This window comes from Rhodofomes roseus (assembly GCF_022264815.1).
Source record: "Rhodofomes roseus strain CIRM-BRFM 1785 chromosome Unknown C8Q71scaffold_6, whole genome shotgun sequence".
Lineage (NCBI taxonomy): Eukaryota > Fungi > Basidiomycota > Agaricomycetes > Polyporales > Fomitopsidaceae > Rhodofomes > Rhodofomes roseus.
The window spans coordinates 225,501-243,333 of NW_025952962.1; the positions used below are offsets into that span (position 1 = coordinate 225,501).

The following is a 17,833-nucleotide window of genomic DNA, read 5'->3' on the forward strand; positions in this document are numbered from 1 at the left end:
TGGCTCGAGCTCTGCGCTGCTGCAAGAGGTCTACCGAGACTACGGCGGCGGTAATCAGGCCCATCTACGCTCACAGCCTCTGGCATGACGGCAGCTGATTGCTCTCCGCGCTGAGTGAGACCGCCCAGACAAAGCTTCTCAACGCCGCCGCTCGTAGAGCACTGTGACGGTTTGATGAACAATCCTGGCACCAACTTCGAGTTGTTCACCAAGAGGACACACTGAAGTTCGGCTAACGCGATCACCACGGCCAAATACTACACATACCATGATGTATGTAGATCAGAAGTAACCTGCATGCCCATCGGTGATCGTAGAATAAATCAAGGCCGGTCAACCGGTCATGTCTCAGTCATGTACAAGCTGCACTAGGCAGTTCGTGTCTTCCTGCCAAGACTTGTTGGGAGACCTGACCTTGCCAACATTTAGTTCCACATAACAGTCGGAGAACTGATTCGAGCGATCGCACACTGCGTCCGTAATTCCCCGCTCATGCTGTCCGAGCTCGACATATTCCACCTCTGAATCGTAGCCTAGTTCCCCGTACTACCGTGACTGATTTCGCAGAGTACAAGTACAAAGATTCCCCTGCTCCGAATGATATTCGGCGCTCACCCGGTGGACTAGATCATGATGATCAAGGTGATCATCCACTGCTCACGCGCGATAATCGGGTCACTATATGATATATCCACTTTCTGATGTACGTACCGGGAAAAGAATCAATATACAAGCATTGTTGTATTCCTGGTCACATTCCCCTCTCAACTTGTTACTAGCGGCTAGCCGCTTGTGGCAGGGACTTCTGTGACGAACCATGAAGATTATCTGCCTCTCCATATGAGATATAAGGACTGCAGACGCGAGCATCCACAGAAGCCTCGCGGCCCTTCTTACGCTGGCAACTTACTACCATCTCCCAACCGCCGAGAGCCAGTAGTCATCTACGATGCTCTTTCGAAGAGTCACCATCACTCGCACTCGTATTCTGTGCGCAACAGTCATCCTGTGTACCTTCCTAGACATGTCAACTGCATCGTCCTTGGTCAGACCGACTGGTGCGTACCGTACATAATCCTTGCTTCCGAGTCTTTTCACCTTCCTAATGAATGGCACAGATGACGACGTCACCAATCCCCGGGTTGACTCAATCTGGTTTTGATTCGGCGTCACGATGACAGCCACAAGATACGAGGTAAGCCCTGAGTTTTGTTGTGCCCTTCGCCATCGCATCGCTCATGGGCATAACGAACGAGGCAGTTCCAGAGTTCCCTGTTCCAAGCCTGTTACATCGCTAGTCACGGTCCCGCCACATTCTGTACGGACGTAGGACATCCGTACGTATATACTGCTTCACGTGCATCGATTTGCGGAGACGTCTCCAGTCGTAATCACTACCTACTGTCGAAGAGGTACTATGTACATGAACGCGGACCAACTGTATACAAGGAAGGGAAATGACGCACGGCAGAGCGCAATAAGTGATCCAAAGTTCCTAGTACGTCAGCTGTAGAGGGAAGATGTGGAGGGTCAGGGAGGTACAGTCAGTATATAGGGAGATCAGCGGTAATGCCCTACGACAGCCCATGTGCTGATGATAAGGTATAATGGTCGAGGTAGAAGTACACACAAATAGTTCACAAACACGGTCAGAGATCGAGAGAATAGGAGCAAACCACTGTGGTGCGGGAATCAATCCCAGTCTATGCTGATACCGCCTGGTCCAGTGTTCGCCAGGCCGATGTCCTTGTTGGCTTCCCGACGTAGCCACTTCAGCGCGCGTTGGTCGTTCTCCAGGTAGGGCGCCAATCTCTCAAGGCAGCGTCTGTTGTGCGCCTGAAGTTGTGGGCATGAGTGTCATGTCGTAGACCAAAGACTAATGCGAACATACCCTGAGCCATTCCTTCTCTTCCTTCGTGAGCACCGAGACCTTCACCATCTTGGTCTGGATGGGCACGCAAGTCAGACGCTCGAAACCGAGCCAAACATTGCCGTTGTACTGGTGCTTGGTCTAATAACATCGACTGTTAGCTGACTCCGGATAATGCGTAGAAGAGAATCTCCGACCTTCACGCGGTGCACAACCAGACATGACTCGAGTCTAATACCAAAGTGGCCTTCTTTGTCTATCATCCAGGTCAGACTTTGCTCCGGCATCAGGTCGGATCAGTGTCACGTACAGAAGCCAGGCTCGTTCGTCACGACATGGCCCGGAACGAGCGGGACGGACGATGAGAAACCCTGCGGACCTTCGTGGACCGTCAGGAACGAGCCTACGCCATGGCCGGTCCCGTGCTAGACAGTGGTCGTGAGCCTAGTCAAAATTATATGGGACTGCTGACTCACCAGATAGTTCAGACCGTCCTTCCAGAGCGCTTTCCGAGCAAGGACGTCAAGCTGCAGGCCGCTCGTGCCCTCGGGGAAGATGGCACTGTCAATAGCAATCTGGCGCAGAGCATAGTTCAGTTGTGCAAAAAGGTCGACACTACAAACGCTACGTACATGGCCCTGGAGGACGCGAGTATATGCCTCGCACTGCGCATCCGAGGGACGACCGAAGTGCACAGTCCTAGTCGTATCACATGTACCATCCAGGTACTGTCCACCTGAGTCACTGGAGGCATTGTCAGGATACGATACACAAAACCATAATTGCGACATACTTCAGGTAGGGAGTCTCGCGGTCGATGAACCGCGCAGTCGCCTTGCGAGGCGAGTAGTGCGGGAGAGCTGGATACCGGATAAGCGGTATCAGTGTATATTCTTACGCAGGGACGCGAAGCGACTAACCGGCATTGGGTCCGCTCGCTGAGATGTTCTCATATGCCAAACCCTGGTATCTCTCCAACATGCGCCTGTACTCGGTCAATCGCCACGCAGCTTCATACTCAGTGATTTCGTAGCCTTCTTGGATCTTCTGCTCCAGCCAGGCGATGAACCGTACGAACGCGATGCCATCGCGCAAGTAGGCGTTGCGCAATCCCTGGATCTCGACGTTGTTCTTCACCGCTTTGGCTTGTTCCACCCAGGATGGGAGCACGGTGTAGCGCATGCTCGTCAAAATGAGCGAGATCGCGTACGAGGTCTGAGGGGTAATGATAACCTATACAAGCGATGCTATGTTGAGTCCAAATGCTGTGAACACCGAACGCAATGACGTACCTTCCCTTCGCCCCACGGCTTGAGGCGGAGGAAACTCCAGACCTCGTTGTATTCTTGCCTCTCGACGCCGATGGACTCCAGATATTCGTCTACGGCAGGGGAAACCTTCGAGGGCTCGATGAAGAGTACAGCTTGTGACAAGCTGACGAATAGGTACGAGTGGAAGACCGGGTTGAACGGAATATCATCTCCGCGCAGGTTGAGCAGCCAAGCTGGAGTTTGTGTCAGTATTTGCGCATCACGAATATGATCATCACGCACCGATATTCGGCAACGAAGAAAGGAGAGTTGCGACCTGCATCTGCGACGGCTTTGGCTCCATTTTGGAGAACGTAGGTATCGTCGGAGGCTGCTGACGGATCCATTCTCTCAATTCTGCCAGCTTGGCACTGGCATGCTGGCCTGTGCGTTCGTACGACTGCACATAGACGGGCTCCTTCGACCGCGACGGCTTCTCTGCCCAGATGAGATCCACCAGGTTCTGCGGCGGGTAGACCAGCTTCGAATTACGCGTGTGCAAGAGCGGGTTGAGCGTGCTCGCTTTCCCGTGCGAGATCATACGCGCATCGATACCGATGCGCGTGTCCCGCGAGCGATCAACTAGCCACTCTGCCCAGTCCTTGGGTCCGTCTGGAGAGCCCGCCTTGATGAGGATCCAGTTATGGTCAAGTTGTTGCTGGGCTTGTCCCCAGTAACGTGAGTCGGTTAGCATGTATGCGTTAGTCCTCGAAATGATAGCTTGTCCGGACGACCCAGTAAATCTAGAGGGGGCAGTGAATACAACGCCAGCTATCTCACAGGCGCATGACGTACCCAGAGATCCATTCCCTCCTCTTGTCGTTAATCGCAACGTACTCTGATCCGTGGGCATCCTCGGATGGAATGACACTGACAGGAGTCATGATCGTCGCCCGAACGCGTGCTGAGATCGACTTACTAGTAATCAAGATTCTCCTTAGCCATATACGTCCTCAATGCATCAAGACGATCCTTCGTGTCGATTCGTTCCGGTATTGTGTCGAGATCGTTGACTTTGCGCTCGTACGCAGAGCCAACCAGGGTGTCCACGGAATCCGAAGCTGCAAAGCGCGGTCTCCTCTGACTTCCACCCCCGCTTCCACTTCCACCTCCACTTCCGCCACTCCGTGCACCACCAGAACCTCCCGAACGCGCGGTCGTGCGAGTCATATTGGATTTGTAGGTGTTCGACCGCGTGTTGGTGGGAGGCGTTTGCGGGGGGAGAGGGTTCATGTAGCTCGTGACAGACTCGCGGCCAGAGCCGTTGGACGGCCTCGGGGACTGGTAGAGGGGTGGACGGCTGTCGTGCGACGCGTTACGCGTGAGGTCGAGCGAGTCCTCCCGTATCGACTCTCCCTTCTCCTCCATCATCTCCTGCAACCTCTGCCTCTCCTTCTCCCTCTTCCCGATGCCCCATCCATATCCAAGCAAGGTCTTCTTCCTCTGCGGAGGATCCGCAGCCAGGGGCGGCGGGGCCTCAATCCTACCCTTGGTCGTGTTCCGGCGCAAGACGCCAGCGCGGACCTCGATCGCCTCATTCCGCTTGTTGCGCGCCGACTCGTACGACTCCGTCTCGGACGAGAACGTGAGCTTCTCCGCGTGCGATGTAAGTGTTGCAGTGGGGGAGTAGGATTCGGCCCGGTTGAGTCGGTTGATGCTCGATCGCTGTGAATCGAATGACTCGCGCGCGGACTGCTCAGAGAACGTCAGGCGGCGGTTGTTCTTCTTGTTCCGGGTGAAAGGGAAGCATAGCGGCGGCGGCGGAGGAGGCGGCGGGGGAGGGGGCGCCATGGGTGTCGCAGAGAGGGAGGGATTCTGCCCCCGTTACGCTGGCCAGTGTGAGGTAAGTCCACTGCACACGAGGCGGAAGGAGCGAGACGCGCTCTTACTCGAGAACTTTCGCATCGCAATGGCCGCCACGTTGCCTCGACTTGCCAAATATGGAAATCATACCAAACCCCCGCGCACCGGCCCTAAACACGATCACTGGTCCGCCGATTGAGTCAAGCCTACTCTAGCGCGCTCCGCGATCCGGGGTTGACGCGGTGGCTGCGACTTCCACTGGACTTCGACCACATTGCGGAAGCATGCTCTCGTCCCTGCACGTTGTGTGATTAGCGTTACGAACCAGCTTGCGGCACTCATACTCCTGGCCAGGTAGGACAGTCCCAGCGAGGACGGGCCGATGCCATATCGCACCGGGGATACATCGCTGATCATCCCAGATGAGCTATAGCGGCGGCGGTCCGCATCTGAATAGAGTTCGCTTGGTCAATGAGCCTGGGAGGGCGGCAAAGATTCATGGTTCAGACACCGAGTAGACGTGGCATGTGAACGCGGCCCAGTCGCCGATTTCTGTTTTGTCGCGAGCAGGTGGACTGCGTGGACGTTGAGCTGTTAGTTGAATTCCGTACATGGGTATACGACGAGACGGGATGACGACGCCGCAGTCAATACAATTGACGGCATCGTCTTGATCTGTTGTGGACATGAGACTGGGAAGCGGACAATCCTTGGGAAAGGCCAAGTAGCTTGTGGAGTCTACACCAACCCACGTCGCCTCGTTGTGCGTGAAAATGAGGACCTCGGCAGACTGGCAAGGACACACGTACCGGACGGTAATAGCTCGTCCTTGCATACCCCTTCTCCCAAGTTGACCCACCTTCCATGGAGCCCACTCTATTCGCCACAAGAATGACTGTCATCGTGAAGACCCACATTGTGAATCTTCGTAACGCCACAAAGGTATGTAGCGCGCTTGAATCCATCGAAGACAATGAAAGAACTCACCCACACTGCCCACACAAAAATTCCGATGGACTTCGTCGTGATTGTGCACCACACAGCGCGCGCGGAAGTAGGTAGCAGACGCCCGCTCAATCAAGTGACCGGCGACCAGGGCGCAGGAGATAGGGCGAAGAAGTAAGCGTGTAGAAGAGCAGCAGGTGTGATAGACTCAGAGTCCGAGAGTCTGTCCAGCCCGCGGCAGCTGATTTGCCATGTACAAGAGGTTCATGTCATATCCGCAGTCGTGCGCACGGTACAGGCACCGACGGAACCGAGTGTGCGAGTGGAATGGCACACCAAGTGGACGTACTGAATGGGGCTGGTCGCCTCGAGGCCATCAGACGCGCCAGACGAAGTTGGAAGACGAGATGCAGCGGAAGCAAAGCGCCAACGTGGATATCTGCAGGAACGCCTGTGAGCACTATACCTCTTGCGCATTCCAGCAGGCAGAGATGAAAGACTAGATCCCTTGCGTGGACACGCTAGCCTGGTGCGTGCGCAGCACACCTTGAAGGTGGAACATGCATGACCGGTCAGTCGAGAGTCATCGCGAAGCGGGTTTAGAGCAAGCTATTCAGTGATACGTACCTCATCGAGACGTCTACCAGAATAGCGAGGACGCGCGTTTGGCGACTCGTTGTGGAGTGCTGTGCGAATTCAATCCTGTCCTGCGATCAGTGGAGTATCTAGGGTGCAGGGCACCCGCTGTGCTAGGAACGGGAATGAGCCGCAAAACTGATGACGGACCAAAGTCGAAAGAACCGAGGGCATGGAAGGAGAGGAAGACACCTACCATGCGTACACAGAGAAACGCAGTCAGCAATGGATGTCCCTTCTCCTTCTCCCATGCAATGAAAATGAGGCGCCTTATATGACCTTCCACACGTGCTCCTCGCCGCTGTACAGCACGATTTAGGCCATGTGCAGGGGTCGTCCTTGCGAAGTATCATCCTGCAATGTGATATGAAAGATACCTGTACGCCGTATGCATATTGTATGCTCGATCAGCGCAGCGGGGTTGCAGGATGAAAGCCGCATCAGCTCACCGAAATGAACGCTCAAGTAGTATAAGAGTGGACGGGAGTATGACCCGACCAGACGTCCTTGGACCTGAGCCGCGATAACAAACCGGGTACGCGTATGTTCGCTGATGTCTAGTATATAGGCACAGTGAGTACGTCGCAGTCACAGTGAGTGAGACATGCGTCATACCGTCGCGGCGTACCACCTAATTGCTTCGTCAGACAGTGATACACCGGCACATATTGTTGCAAGTCGTTCACCTCTCGCTCTGGCGCCTTGTGCAGATGATAAGCGAGCTGCTGTAAGCCATGAACCGCGACTATGAGCAACGCAGAAAGGCTGCTTCTAAAGGTAGTGCCGTTGCCTAAGGCCTTCACTGTCGTTCTGCCATTGCGGAGTGACCGCTCATTGTGCTCCTTGGGGTAGTTTCTAATGTCTCCATTGACAACCGGTGGATAATCGAGAGCTTCACAGACCGAGGTTCTGGTCAACCGAAGACGGGTCATAACGATGCACCTGGGAATTGTGGCGTAGCTTTCATAACATGGCACCAAGCTACAATACTGGCTACTTACCAATGTCAATCTCCGCTACTATTGGACCCATTGGTGTTGCATTGGTGCTACCGTTTCTACCCCGATGTTGTCGAATCTGTTGTCTTCGTGACGATCATGACGCACAGTTATCTCACTCACCATCATCATTAGCCGACCACCGACTTGAGCTTGATACATCGCTCCAGCGCCCGTGAGCGATTTGTCTGTGTCCGCGACTAGACTGTGGATGGGGCTGAATTGCAAATCCCGATAAGTTAGCAGGGGTTTCCTTCCAGTCAGCTGTTGCATCGTCTAAGATGCACGCGCATATAGTCGGCCGTGTGCTGGCCAACGTCGTCACTACCGCCGGTCGGCTAGCAGTTCATGGGGGGAGAAATGAAAGATGCTCCCGTTGGTTCGTAAGAGCCATTCAAGTGCTAAGCGCAGTGGTGCAGGGTGACATAGTGTGGATACAGAGAGACCAATTGGCAGGCTGAAGGATAAGGACAACCGCAACGCCACCGGGACTGCGCCACTCATCAAGGACCACGCCGCCACCGCGTCGTGCGCGTCGAGGTCACGTGCGACGCGCTGCGACGCCACATACTAACCTCCGGCGCTTATACTGTACCAACGGAAAACACACTGCCTCGAACCCGGTTCTTTACTTCTCTTGCACTGCTAGCTCTACGTCTCGACACTGATGGCGCAATCATTCCACTCGCCTCATTTGACCTTGAGGTTTTTCGTACACTATTGGTATGAAAATAAAACCCCGAGACTTCATTGAAGCCGCCTTCAATAGACCTCCGTCATCCGGGGGCGACTTTGTCTGACCACCAACAGCAAGTGTTCAGCACAGTTGTGACAGACATCTGTCGATCTGAACACTCGGAGCGCACACCCTGTGGGTATGGTCGGTGCTAAGCTGACGGCAGCATCAGACAACTAGTATTCTTACTCCGAGTTGGGCTCGGTGTACACGATGCATCGATGTACGGTCGTAGTGCTAACGGATTGCGCCGGCCTTTCGACCTAGGCTAGACGCACCTTTATGATATGCACCGCAGACGGTGTATGCAGTCTTCTCCATTAGGGTCGCGTTGAATGCGTATGTCAGCATTTTATACTTACCGTTCCACGATCACTGCACAGGCTGCCTTGTTTCGCGCCTTATTGCTATCTATGATGTCACACTGTCTGTTGGTACGTTGCACACTTCACTCAACAATGATACTTACGCGACCGCAGTGACAGTCCGTGGAGAAGAACATCAACTCGAAACGGCCCCCAAAGTTGTAGGTGGAGCAAGCGATGCAACGAGCGTGCGAGGAGCGCATATAAGTCTTCGGTCTCCGGGAATGATTCTTCAGCTCCTACCTTCAAGTTCGAGCCACTGAAGTCGGTACTGGCTGGTAAGCACTTCGCATGCGTCTTTATGCCAACCCATGGATCTTACCTATCTGTAGCCTGAATTCTTTCGCCTTCGTTCACGACCAATTCACGCCTCACGAACCTACGTGCTAGCCCATCTACTGACTCGATCTCTTCAACATGCGTTTCTCTATGCTCATCGCTGCTATGCTGTCCACTGCGGCTATCCCCGTTATGTCTGCACCCATCGAGTGAGTCCGTCAACCGCTGACTGACAGGTTAACTTATGTTCCCTCAGGCAGGTGTATGAGCGGGAATATGAGGATGTCATGGCAAGAGAACCACTATACCGAGGGCTGGGACCTGTCAGGCCGTTCAACTTCGGACGCATGCCTATTATCGGAAGGGAGCCTGCGGCCACACACCAGAAGGAACCCGTCGCCTCGAGTATACCTGCGAGCATCATGTCCATGATGTGAGTCGATGAGACACCCTTCCAACTACATCTGTCTGACCGGGGATTTTGTGTCTGTCTCCTAGCCATCGCTCACTGCCCGAGGACGAGCTCGAAGCTCGTGGGTGGTTCTCCGTCATCAAGGACGGTGCGCAGGGTGTCGAGGCTCTCAAGAGGTCAGTCTGACTATCAGCAGAGATGGACAGAGTCTAACAAGTCAATCATGTTCAGTGCGCATGACAGCAAGAAGAAGAACAAGAAGGGAAAACGGGACCTCGAGGACCTCGAGGAACTATATGAGCGGGAGTTCTATGACTGGGACTTCGAGTAGATCACATACTCCATGTGCCCCGGGCGTAGGGGAGGTGGCAGCATACGTACCGTCACTTGGTATGCGCTCGAAGCGGTTGTATGGATGATAACGCACTTGCGTCAGTTTCTGTCGCGTGGATCCAAGTTGTCAAGGTGTGACGTTGAGGGTCGGGTCTGACGGTGGTTGTCCTCTTACACTGACATAGGCCCACATCGACGTATCAGCAACTGGAAAAGACCCCTGCAGTGTTCTGATGGTATAAACTGATCCTGGTACTCTTCATCAGACTTGAACGATGTGGTCCGGCATGGCATCTCGGACTCGCTCATGTATCTTGTATGCACACGCACCTAGGGCCGATGAGATGCGGACGGCCAGAGAACCCCCCTCCCCGACGAGCACTATGGTGAGGTGTTTCGCGAAGGCTGCAGGAAAGCTAGTATGTGTGCTATCAACATACACGCACATCTGTCGAGGACGCCGGAACATCAAGCCGCCCGACGCCATATGTGTGATGTGCGCTGGCTGCAGTTCTCTTGCTCGAGTCGCGCCTTGCAAGATGGCGCCGACGGCAAGACCGTGACGAAGGTACGAGTTTACAGTCCCATTGTGGATGGCGAATCGCTGACAATCTCAATCGATGCATGCGGACATTTGCCTCGTGCGATGCGTGGGCCTAGCTTCTGACCCAAGCGGCATACCAATGAGGATCATGTATGTTGTCGTCTTCGTACGCGTGTGCGTATGATACCGGGCTCTGCGGCGTCCTTTAAGTGTTCCGACCTGAAAAGCCATCGCAGGTCGCATATCGACCACTGTGACTGGTACATCTACCTCCTCTGCTTCGCCATGGGACTCCTGGACATAACCGTGAAGAAGCTCGACAATCCGACGGGTGTGTAATGGCTCACCTAACTTGTTGTCTATCATCAGAGGCGACGATATTGTGCACACAGAGGGCCATGTAGAAGAGGCGGTTCAAATTTTTTGCAAGCTCATGCAGGAAGGTAACGCACCTCGCACCGGCCCAATGCTACTCATGAGTTCATACTCATTGTCGACCACAGACCCTCTTGCCATCGCTCTCACAGGTGGAGATATGCTTATACTTCCCTACTTGATACGGGCGATGGTGGGCGCTATCGCATTCATGTGTGGCGACATATATGCTGCATTCAACGAGCATGGTGCTATGGTGGGCTTTCAAGGCTGGGTACCGCCGGGAAAGCTACTCTTCTCGACGTACGCCTCCTTGTCTGTTTCTGGGACAGCGATCTCGTGATCACCGACGTCTGTATATTCTTAGTGAAGAACAGAGAGAACGGCTTGAAGACTTCAACGTCCGACTGTCGGACAAAGCCAAGGAATACTTCCCGAAGGCGGTGAGTGGAGTCACTGAATGTCACGGCGGGAAGATTGCTGACCACCTGGATACTAGATGGGGGTCGATTTCCCGAAAGCGATTGACGACTGTACAGGCATCGAGAATGTGAGTGTAACGACTATTCGTGAAGTAATAAGTAACTCAACGAAGTCAGTGCGAATTGAACGCATACTGGTGCAACTTCAACTTTGTCGTTGCCGAGTATCAGCAGCGGGGTATATCGAAAGCAATGTCAGAGCTCGCCTACCAGAAGGTGATGTACAGCTCGACGCGCGGATCTATCGCCCGCTGAATGTTCGTGTAGGCAAAGCCTCACAAATGGATCATGGCCTTGGCCACTACGCACGTTCGCAATGTGAGTGAGGACTGAACAGCGGACGACTGACGATCATGTTGACGCACCTGGCAGATCGCCATATACAACCACCTACGCTTCGAGCTGATGGGCTATCGCAACATGGCTTCGCCGTTCATCGACTGGCCGGCATGGATCTACATGAGAAGGACGTAGCCATCATACCGTCTATGCCAAAACATTAGCCGTATAATGGTGATGCGTCGAGAAGTATTGCGTACCACGAATGTGTTATCAACATTGCAATCGAGGACAGGAAAGGTGCAATGAATGCTGGGGATCCTGGGGATCCTGGTACAGCCTCAGGCTTGCGTGGCTCATCTAACGATGCTGGCTGGCGGAGTCATCATTTGTCTGTTCAGTCTAAGGTATGTATGATAATGTCCGCGTCAGTGCTCATAGAGTCATACTCAGCTGAGGCAAGACGCATGGTACTGCACAGGAGACTCTGCCAGTGCAGAGAGCGTCAGGTACCAGTGGCTTGAGTCTCCCGACGAGCGCATTTCTGAGACGCGAATACTACGCCAAGTTATAATCAAGGCTATGTTCTCACCACTGATGCCGCAAACAACTCCTGTTTGCGGTGCACTGTGCCTTGGATTTGTACTTGGCCAAGGACGGCGGCGAGATCGTCCGACGACCCATCAATGTCAATGCATAATGATCGAGGGGTGGGCGTCGTCTTGTTCTCGCGCCCACGCCTACCTAATGTCCGCGGCGCCATCAGGATAATGTTTAATGTAACCCTCGGACGTCGCCGGTTGGGAGAGGAGTCGATAACTGAGCAGATCTGCAGGTCCAAGTCAGTGCTCCCTTTTTATGTGATACGCTCTACTACTGACACGTACGTCAACTTGACAGGAACTCCCGCTGGCTGTGAGGGCGGTCTTCTTCTGGTCTTCGTGAAGATTCCCGTGCCGTGTTGAATGGGACAGTTCACTCGATTCGGCATACCGGCGACACCTGGGCGGCACACAACATAAGTGCGATCGCGAGGTGCCGTATGACTGCCGTACGAAAGCTATACCGTATACGCGCTATCATTCCAAACACGCCGGTTGAACCACCTGGACGTAGGCATTTTGACGCCCAATGGGTAGTATGATCAAGCTGGCACTGACAGGGCCAAGCGACGTTGCTTGATTGCAACGTCGGTCATATATCAGCTTTCTGTCCGGTCGACCAAAGGGCAGTGTAGACGGACTCCGTAAACCGCAAGAGCTTTACCAATTGTAGGCATGTACGACGTCAAAGTTTCAAACGGAACCAGAACACCGTACATGCCGACACCCAATTTCAGCGCACCGCAACCTGTTCGCCAAGCCCACGCTGACAACTGAATCATCCGATCAACCGCCCGATCCTCCAGAGATGCCGCTGTCGAGCCGCTACTTGGATGAGATAAAGGGAGATGGAATCGAAATTGGTAACCTCCGCTCATCACTTCTTCCCCAAGTGCAAGCCACTGAAGTCGGCACTGGTTGGTACGTGCTCCCTACTTTTGACCAATGGAAGACATTCTTACTCACAATGCTGATCCTAGCCTCACTTCAACGACATTCCTTTTGCGCCCTCCTGTTGACGACTCTTACGCTCTATATCATCGCTTTTCATAATTGCCTACACTTGCGTTTACTTCCAACATGCGCTTCTCCGCTATTCTCGCCGTCGTTGCTCTCTCCACAACGGCTTTGCCCGTCATGTCTCGGCCTATGAGGTATGCTAAGCGTCGTCCTGCACATCGTCGAATCCTGTAGGGGTGCTTACTATGTTTACCCATCAGCTATGTCTACGCCCGAGACTACGACAACCTCCTCGCCAGGGCCCCCGCTGGGGAACTGGAGGACCTCATAGTGCGCGCCATCGAGAATGGCGATCTCCAGGAACGTGGTCTCTTCGGTATCGTCACCCATTCTATTAAAGCCGCAGCCACTGGCATCAAGAGCTTGGTGTAAGTGTGCACAACCTCTGAATCGGCACGCTCACTGATCCTTAAATTAGTGACCACCACAAGAAGAAGAAGCAACAGAAGCACAAAAAGGATCTTGACGAGCTCGATCTCTTCGAACGCGAGTACGACGAGTATGAGTACTATTAGCCTAGAGATGAATAGAGTCTTCAACTGCCTTTTCACGCGGGATGCAGGACCGACCAGCGCACTTACGACGTCCAGGGAAAACGTTGCATTGCTAGCCAGTAACTTGCAGCACATGCAGTTCGTCTATGGCTCGCACATGACAAAAGAACATGCTGGAGCGCTGAGGATTCTAGTCATTATACAAGCAACTCATGCTAGAGCATTTCGTTCCTCGAGCGAGAAGCCACATAGATGCAAGTCATGAGAAGGACGAAACAGTCTAGCGTCAGAAACCGTCTGAGCATCTACAATCACATCCAGCAACCGGACATGTCCCATGAGAGCGCCGCCGGTCCTCACCGTAAAACCACTGCAAGATATGTGACGCGTGCCCTCCGTGGCGACACGTCTGGCAGAACACGAGCGCGTCGTCAATAGTGTCTGGGTCGATGTCAACACAAATCTGGGTGGCAATGCACGGCGAACGTACCCCCAGAGCCTGAGCGCATCAATGCTGCGTTTCGCATCGAGTCTTGTACGATGCTCAGTGCCATGAGACATACGGAACATCGCGGCAGGGGACGACCGCAATGAGGGCAAGCAGTAGCCTGCAATAGATCTAAGCATTGCCAGAACGAACGTATACGAAGTGAACGCACCCGAGGAGTATGGTTCCGTACTTCGAGGGGCGCCGAGTCAATCGACTTGTTGCAATAGTTGCAACGAAGCAATATCTGGCGCGGTGCCCACTCGTAGGCCTGATCTAGCTCGGTGTTCTGCTGCGCGTCCTTCAGCATCCGTCCGCGGTCAACGTCAAACTGGCATCGGTGATGGAAGAGCTTCCACCCGTCGAGGAGATCGCGGTAGGCGTCCAGCCAGTGGCTGGCCCGGGTGTCGTGCGCGCCTGTAGGTGTCATGGACGACAGGATCGCCGCCGTCTGCACGTCGCCCGTGACGTCGACGTACGATTGCAATATGTCCAGTGCTGCAAACGTCAAGCCCGTCACGATGAGACCTTCTATGCTACCGTCGTGGCTACTCCGATCAGCGACGCGATGGAGGTATGAGCCCAAGTCTCGGTCGTCGAGGAAATGGAATGCAATAGCCAGTCTCTCTCGGAGAGGCAGTACCTCTTCCTGCAACACTTCCGACCAGTCCATCACCGTGAGGTAGGTGAGCATGGCGCGCAGATAAGGATCCTGCAAGCGGATCACTAGGCGGGTGGTGTGTTCGACGAGGTCAGGGTTCTTTACCGACCCTCCAGAGGTAGGTGCTAGTGCTGCTAGCATACCAGACATCATATGGAGCGACTCGTCTAGACTAGGGTAAGACACACGTTGCACCCAGTCCGAAACTATCATACCTTCGCTTCGCATCAGCAGTTCGACCGCGGCCTTCGATCTGTCTGTGAACACGAGCCAACACGCGGCCTGGGAATGTCTGCCATCTTTCTCCCACCTATGCATATAGTGAGCTGGGTATGCGTCAGATAATCCACTCGGCATACCGTTTGATGGCATGCATGAGATCGTTCTCGGCCAAGCTCCATCCGCACAACTGCAGCGCAAGGTGTCGCTGCACCAGCCTAGACGTCGCGACGGCCGGCTTCCAAGAGGTGGTGTCCAGGTCACTCCGATCCGCGAGGGCCATTATAGCCGCGAGGAACTCTTCAGACAGCCCGCCATGTGGTCGGCGGCGGCTGCTATGCCTAGACGACGACTTGAGGTTGAGATCGAGAGGCAGCGCCGACAAAGATTGCATGGGCGTGTTCGGAAGGACGCTTCTCCTCGCCATGACGCGGGGCGTTGTATGCGTCGATGTCGACGCTTGCGGGTGGCTTGAAGGGAAGCCTTCCCATATACCAAGCAGACCCTGGTAGGAAAAGTTGAACCCTTCCACCCGCGGCGTCGGTTTGGACAACAGATGCTGCGAGTCTTATACGGGTGTCAGGTGGTACAGGTATGGGTAGACTGAAGACCTACGATGCAGCCATCGCCAAACCTCAATGAGCGCAGGATCCGACGGAGTATCTCGAGCGATCATCGCGTTGTGGAGACACTACGGCGAGCTCAGGTATATGGACAACGAAAGATGCAGACGTACGTACACTTGCTAATCCATATCCACGAACGACGCGCTGACGCATCAACATCGAGATATCCTCCTCCACCAAATGCTGGAGCGCCTTCACGGTCGTCAACTTCCCTCCATGGTGGGTGTGATGCGACTGCCTGTGGGAGACAGAACCGCCATTCAACGATAACGTATCCGCCATATCCCGCGGAGGTGCTGTCGCGCCCGGAACAGCATGATGGCGTCGGGGTTGGCGCGCCAACGCTGAGTGCTCAAACCGCAGGTTCCGGAGGGCCGCAGGGCTGTACGTGCGCGTCCTGCTCGGCCTCGTCGTCGATACAGCGGTTGGAAACTTCACCGGGAGCGCAGGGAAGCCATCCTCGTCTCCGCGGCCAAACAACGGCGGAGGGCTCGTCTCCGCGTGCCCCGTACGGCCTCGCGCAATCGACTCTTCCTTCGCAGCATGCCTTTCGACGGAATGAGCCTTCGAGCCTGGCACGGATGAAGGCAGCTGGATGTCCCATGGCTCCGGCGGTGGACTGAGATCGCAGATACCTGGGAAGACCCTATAGGAGCGCGCGAGCCCGACTCCGAGATCCCCGCGAGAGCTCCATGGAGTAAGTTTCGGCGTGTCGTGGACTGCGTACAGCTCGAGGTCACCCTCCTTGTTGACCACCATTACGTCCGAAGTCAAAGGGTGGCTCTTGCTGTTCGGTACCAGCGCGAACGACGCGAGCGGACGCGGGAAGTTCTTCGCTGTACAGATATCAGCCATTCTCTTGATTGAGGATTAGAGACCGGGTACGTACTCTTCCTAGTGTCAGAGAGAACTAGATGGTATGGCGAGCGACGCTCGTTCGACGCCGTTATGGGCACTGCATTCGACGTCCCACTCCCAGTCCAAGCAGACGGCAAGATGCTGGTAGGGTTCGTCCATGACCGGGTTATCTTGCTGGACTGAGACGAATCTCTGGACCGCGCCCGATCAGGAGAATTGGCGTCGACGATCTCCGCTTGCTGCAGGTCCCAAAATCTGACGTGATGCGCGTCCTTGCCGAGGGTGGCCAGGACCCCTCTCCGCGTGCTCGAGAACTCCATCGTCATGAATTCAGTGCTGTTCTTCGTGCGTACTCCATCCGCTCCTGCGTCTTTCTCCGTGAAAGTCAGAAGTGGCTGAGACAGTCGTCGAGCGTCCCATATCGTCGCGACGTTGTCTCCAAAGCACCCAATGCGATGTGGCTCGAAGGGGTCCGTGACGACAGCATGGACTTTACTTGCTACGCTGAGCGGGGAATCTTGAGGTGACCGCAGGTCGAACAGTCGCAGCCAGCGATGCGAGATACCAGCAAGTAGCAGATTGGACGATGTGGGCAGAAAGGCGACTGATGAGACCGTCTCGGCGGGAGCATGTACCTGAAAGATACGAGGGCCATTCTTAGGCGTAATATCGCGCTGAGACTGAGTATTCGAGCGGCTGGACGAGGGAGCATGGTATGTCGGGGACTTCGGAGACTCGGCCTTGAGGGAGAGGAGAGGAACAGCAGCATGTACATCCCATACCACCAGACTATGATCACCGCGAACCTTGTCCAACCCGACGGCGAGGTAGTTAGGATCTGCCGTGGAGAACGCCAGCGAGTTACAGGCACGCGAGTTGCGAACAGGGAGGGGTACGGTGGGACCGCTGGACAGGACATGCTCCTTGGACTGTTTGCTCGCCTCCAGTCGCATTAAGTCCACCTTACCGGAACTATGCCCTACGGCAATGAGATCGTCCAGAGCGGCATCCGGGGACCATGCGAAGCACTAGCGAGGGTACAAGTTTGCTCAGCAGCTGCAGAATTTCGGAGCGTATGGTACTTCACCTTCATGTGCGGGAGGTCCTGCTGTGCGGTGACTTGCTTGATTTCTGAGGACTCGGAGATCCATTCATACAGCGTGATTTGTGATCCCCCGCCTACTACAAAGCGGTTCTGATGCGTCGGATGCCATAGTAAGCGTTTCTCGTTGTGTGCAACCATGGCGAATCAATGTTGCTACGAGCAGCCTCTGAGACTACCTTCGGGCCTCGGAAAACTTGCCGCGCTTGTCAGGCTTGGAGTCCTTGAGTCGATGGACGTCTCGGTCTCAACGCCTGAGCATAAGACCTGCGGGTAGAAAGATCATGTAAGGTGGGGTATGCGCGCAAGAACGCACAGGAGACGCGTCCGCAGACTGCTGCCAATAACCGGACGGAGTCGACATGAGTCGACTTGGGACGACCTCGACAAACAGCGC

General features: G+C 54.6%; 6 protein-coding genes across 6 annotated transcripts; 3 read left to right on the forward strand and 3 right to left on the reverse strand.

The window, feature by feature from the left end:
- Nucleotides 1-1,524: 1,524 nt before the first annotated feature.
- Nucleotides 1,525-5,063, reverse strand: C8Q71DRAFT_491124 (Creatinase aminopeptidase). The gene is made up of 11 exons (XM_047918900.1): nt 4,100-5,063; nt 3,976-4,050; nt 3,424-3,923; nt 3,163-3,374; nt 2,791-3,103; nt 2,664-2,730; nt 2,347-2,614; nt 2,181-2,295; nt 2,068-2,126; nt 1,892-2,011; nt 1,525-1,836 (listed from the first exon to the last, which is right to left on the reverse strand). The coding sequence occupies exons 1-11, from the start codon at nt 4,969-4,971 to the stop codon at nt 1,693-1,695; spliced, it is 2,745 nt and encodes a 914-aa protein (XP_047780793.1). The 5' UTR covers nt 4,972-5,063; the 3' UTR covers nt 1,525-1,692.
- Nucleotides 5,064-5,472: 409 nt separating this feature from the next.
- Nucleotides 5,473-6,063, reverse strand: C8Q71DRAFT_491203 (uncharacterized protein). The gene is made up of 2 exons (XM_047918901.1): nt 5,793-6,063; nt 5,473-5,721 (listed from the first exon to the last, which is right to left on the reverse strand). The coding sequence occupies exons 1-2, from the start codon at nt 5,946-5,948 to the stop codon at nt 5,578-5,580; spliced, it is 300 nt and encodes a 99-aa protein (XP_047780794.1). The 5' UTR covers nt 5,949-6,063; the 3' UTR covers nt 5,473-5,577.
- Nucleotides 6,064-9,080: 3,017 nt separating this feature from the next.
- On the forward strand, nt 9,081-9,685 carry C8Q71DRAFT_855690 (uncharacterized protein; the record flags this gene model as incomplete). Its single annotated transcript, XM_047927210.1, has 4 exons — nt 9,081-9,151; nt 9,199-9,375; nt 9,441-9,530; nt 9,586-9,685. 4 exons carry the CDS (start codon nt 9,081-9,083, stop codon nt 9,683-9,685), a joined length of 438 nt encoding a protein of 145 aa, XP_047780795.1.
- Nucleotides 9,686-10,194: 509 nt separating this feature from the next.
- On the forward strand, nt 10,195-11,774 carry C8Q71DRAFT_747302 (uncharacterized protein). The gene is made up of 9 exons (XM_047923107.1): nt 10,195-10,255; nt 10,348-10,405; nt 10,468-10,674; nt 10,735-10,909; nt 10,974-11,049; nt 11,106-11,156; nt 11,206-11,304; nt 11,356-11,406; nt 11,461-11,774. The coding sequence occupies exons 3-9, from the start codon at nt 10,665-10,667 to the stop codon at nt 11,560-11,562; spliced, it is 564 nt and encodes a 187-aa protein (XP_047780796.1). The 5' UTR covers nt 10,195-10,255; nt 10,348-10,405; nt 10,468-10,664; the 3' UTR covers nt 11,563-11,774.
- A 961-nt stretch (nt 11,775-12,735) lies between these two features.
- On the forward strand, nt 12,736-13,842 carry C8Q71DRAFT_491288 (uncharacterized protein). The gene is made up of 4 exons (XM_047918902.1): nt 12,736-12,890; nt 12,950-13,123; nt 13,190-13,357; nt 13,421-13,842. Exons 2-4 carry the CDS (start codon nt 13,050-13,052, stop codon nt 13,746-13,748), a joined length of 570 nt encoding a protein of 189 aa, XP_047780797.1. The 5' UTR covers nt 12,736-12,890; nt 12,950-13,049; the 3' UTR covers nt 13,749-13,842.
- C8Q71DRAFT_747326 (uncharacterized protein) lies at nt 13,461-17,824 on the reverse strand. Its single transcript, XM_047923108.1, has 9 exons — nt 17,422-17,824; nt 16,366-17,362; nt 15,591-16,312; nt 15,466-15,541; nt 14,991-15,417; nt 14,847-14,941; nt 14,143-14,798; nt 13,974-14,091; nt 13,461-13,924 (listed from the first exon to the last, which is right to left on the reverse strand). The coding sequence occupies exons 1-9, from the start codon at nt 17,575-17,577 to the stop codon at nt 13,770-13,772; spliced, it is 3,402 nt and encodes a 1,133-aa protein (XP_047780798.1). The 5' UTR covers nt 17,578-17,824; the 3' UTR covers nt 13,461-13,769.
- Between the last annotated feature and the right edge of the window lie 9 nt (nt 17,825-17,833).

Bases quoted from the DNA above. Each gene is read 5' to 3' on its own strand.
- C8Q71DRAFT_491124 (XM_047918900.1), bottom strand. From the start codon at position 4,971: ATGGCGCCCCCTCCCCCGCCGCCTCCTCCGCCGCCGCCGCTATGCTTC. The intron at 2,615-2,663 runs GTATGTCGCAAT...CAATGCCTCCAG, and splicing joins CGCGAGACTCCCTACCTGAA to TGACTCAGGTGGACAGTACC. The intron at 2,296-2,346 runs GTGAGTCAGCAG...ACCACTGTCTAG, and splicing joins AGGACGGTCTGAACTATCTG to CACGGGACCGGCCATGGCGT.
- C8Q71DRAFT_491203 (XM_047918901.1), bottom strand. From the start codon at position 5,948: ATGGATTCAAGCGCGCTACATACCTTTGTGGCGTTACGAAGATTCACA. The intron at 5,722-5,792 runs GTACGTGTGTCC...GGGTTGGTGTAG, and splicing joins GGACGAGCTATTACCGTCCG to ACTCCACAAGCTACTTGGCC.
- C8Q71DRAFT_747302 (XM_047923107.1), top strand. The intron at 11,050-11,105 runs GTGAGTGGAGTC...CCTGGATACTAG, and splicing joins AGGAATACTTCCCGAAGGCG to ATGGGGGTCGATTTCCCGAA. The intron at 11,305-11,355 runs GTGATGTACAGC...ATGTTCGTGTAG, and splicing joins CAGAGCTCGCCTACCAGAAG to GCAAAGCCTCACAAATGGAT.
- C8Q71DRAFT_491288 (XM_047918902.1), top strand. From the start codon at position 13,050: ATGCGCTTCTCCGCTATTCTCGCCGTCGTTGCTCTCTCCACAACGGCT. The intron at 13,124-13,189 runs GTATGCTAAGCG...TTTACCCATCAG, and splicing joins GTCATGTCTCGGCCTATGAG to CTATGTCTACGCCCGAGACT. The intron at 13,358-13,420 runs GTAAGTGTGCAC...GACCACCACAAG, and splicing joins ACTGGCATCAAGAGCTTGGT to AAGAAGAAGCAACAGAAGCA.
- C8Q71DRAFT_747326 (XM_047923108.1), bottom strand. From the start codon at position 17,577: ATGGTTGCACACAACGAGAAACGCTTACTATGGCATCCGACGCATCAG. The intron at 16,313-16,365 runs GTACGTACCCGG...ATATCTGTACAG, and splicing joins TCTCTCTGACACTAGGAAGA to CGAAGAACTTCCCGCGTCCG. The intron at 13,925-13,973 runs GTACGTTCGCCG...ACATCGACCCAG, and splicing joins GATGCGCTCAGGCTCTGGGG to ACACTATTGACGACGCGCTC.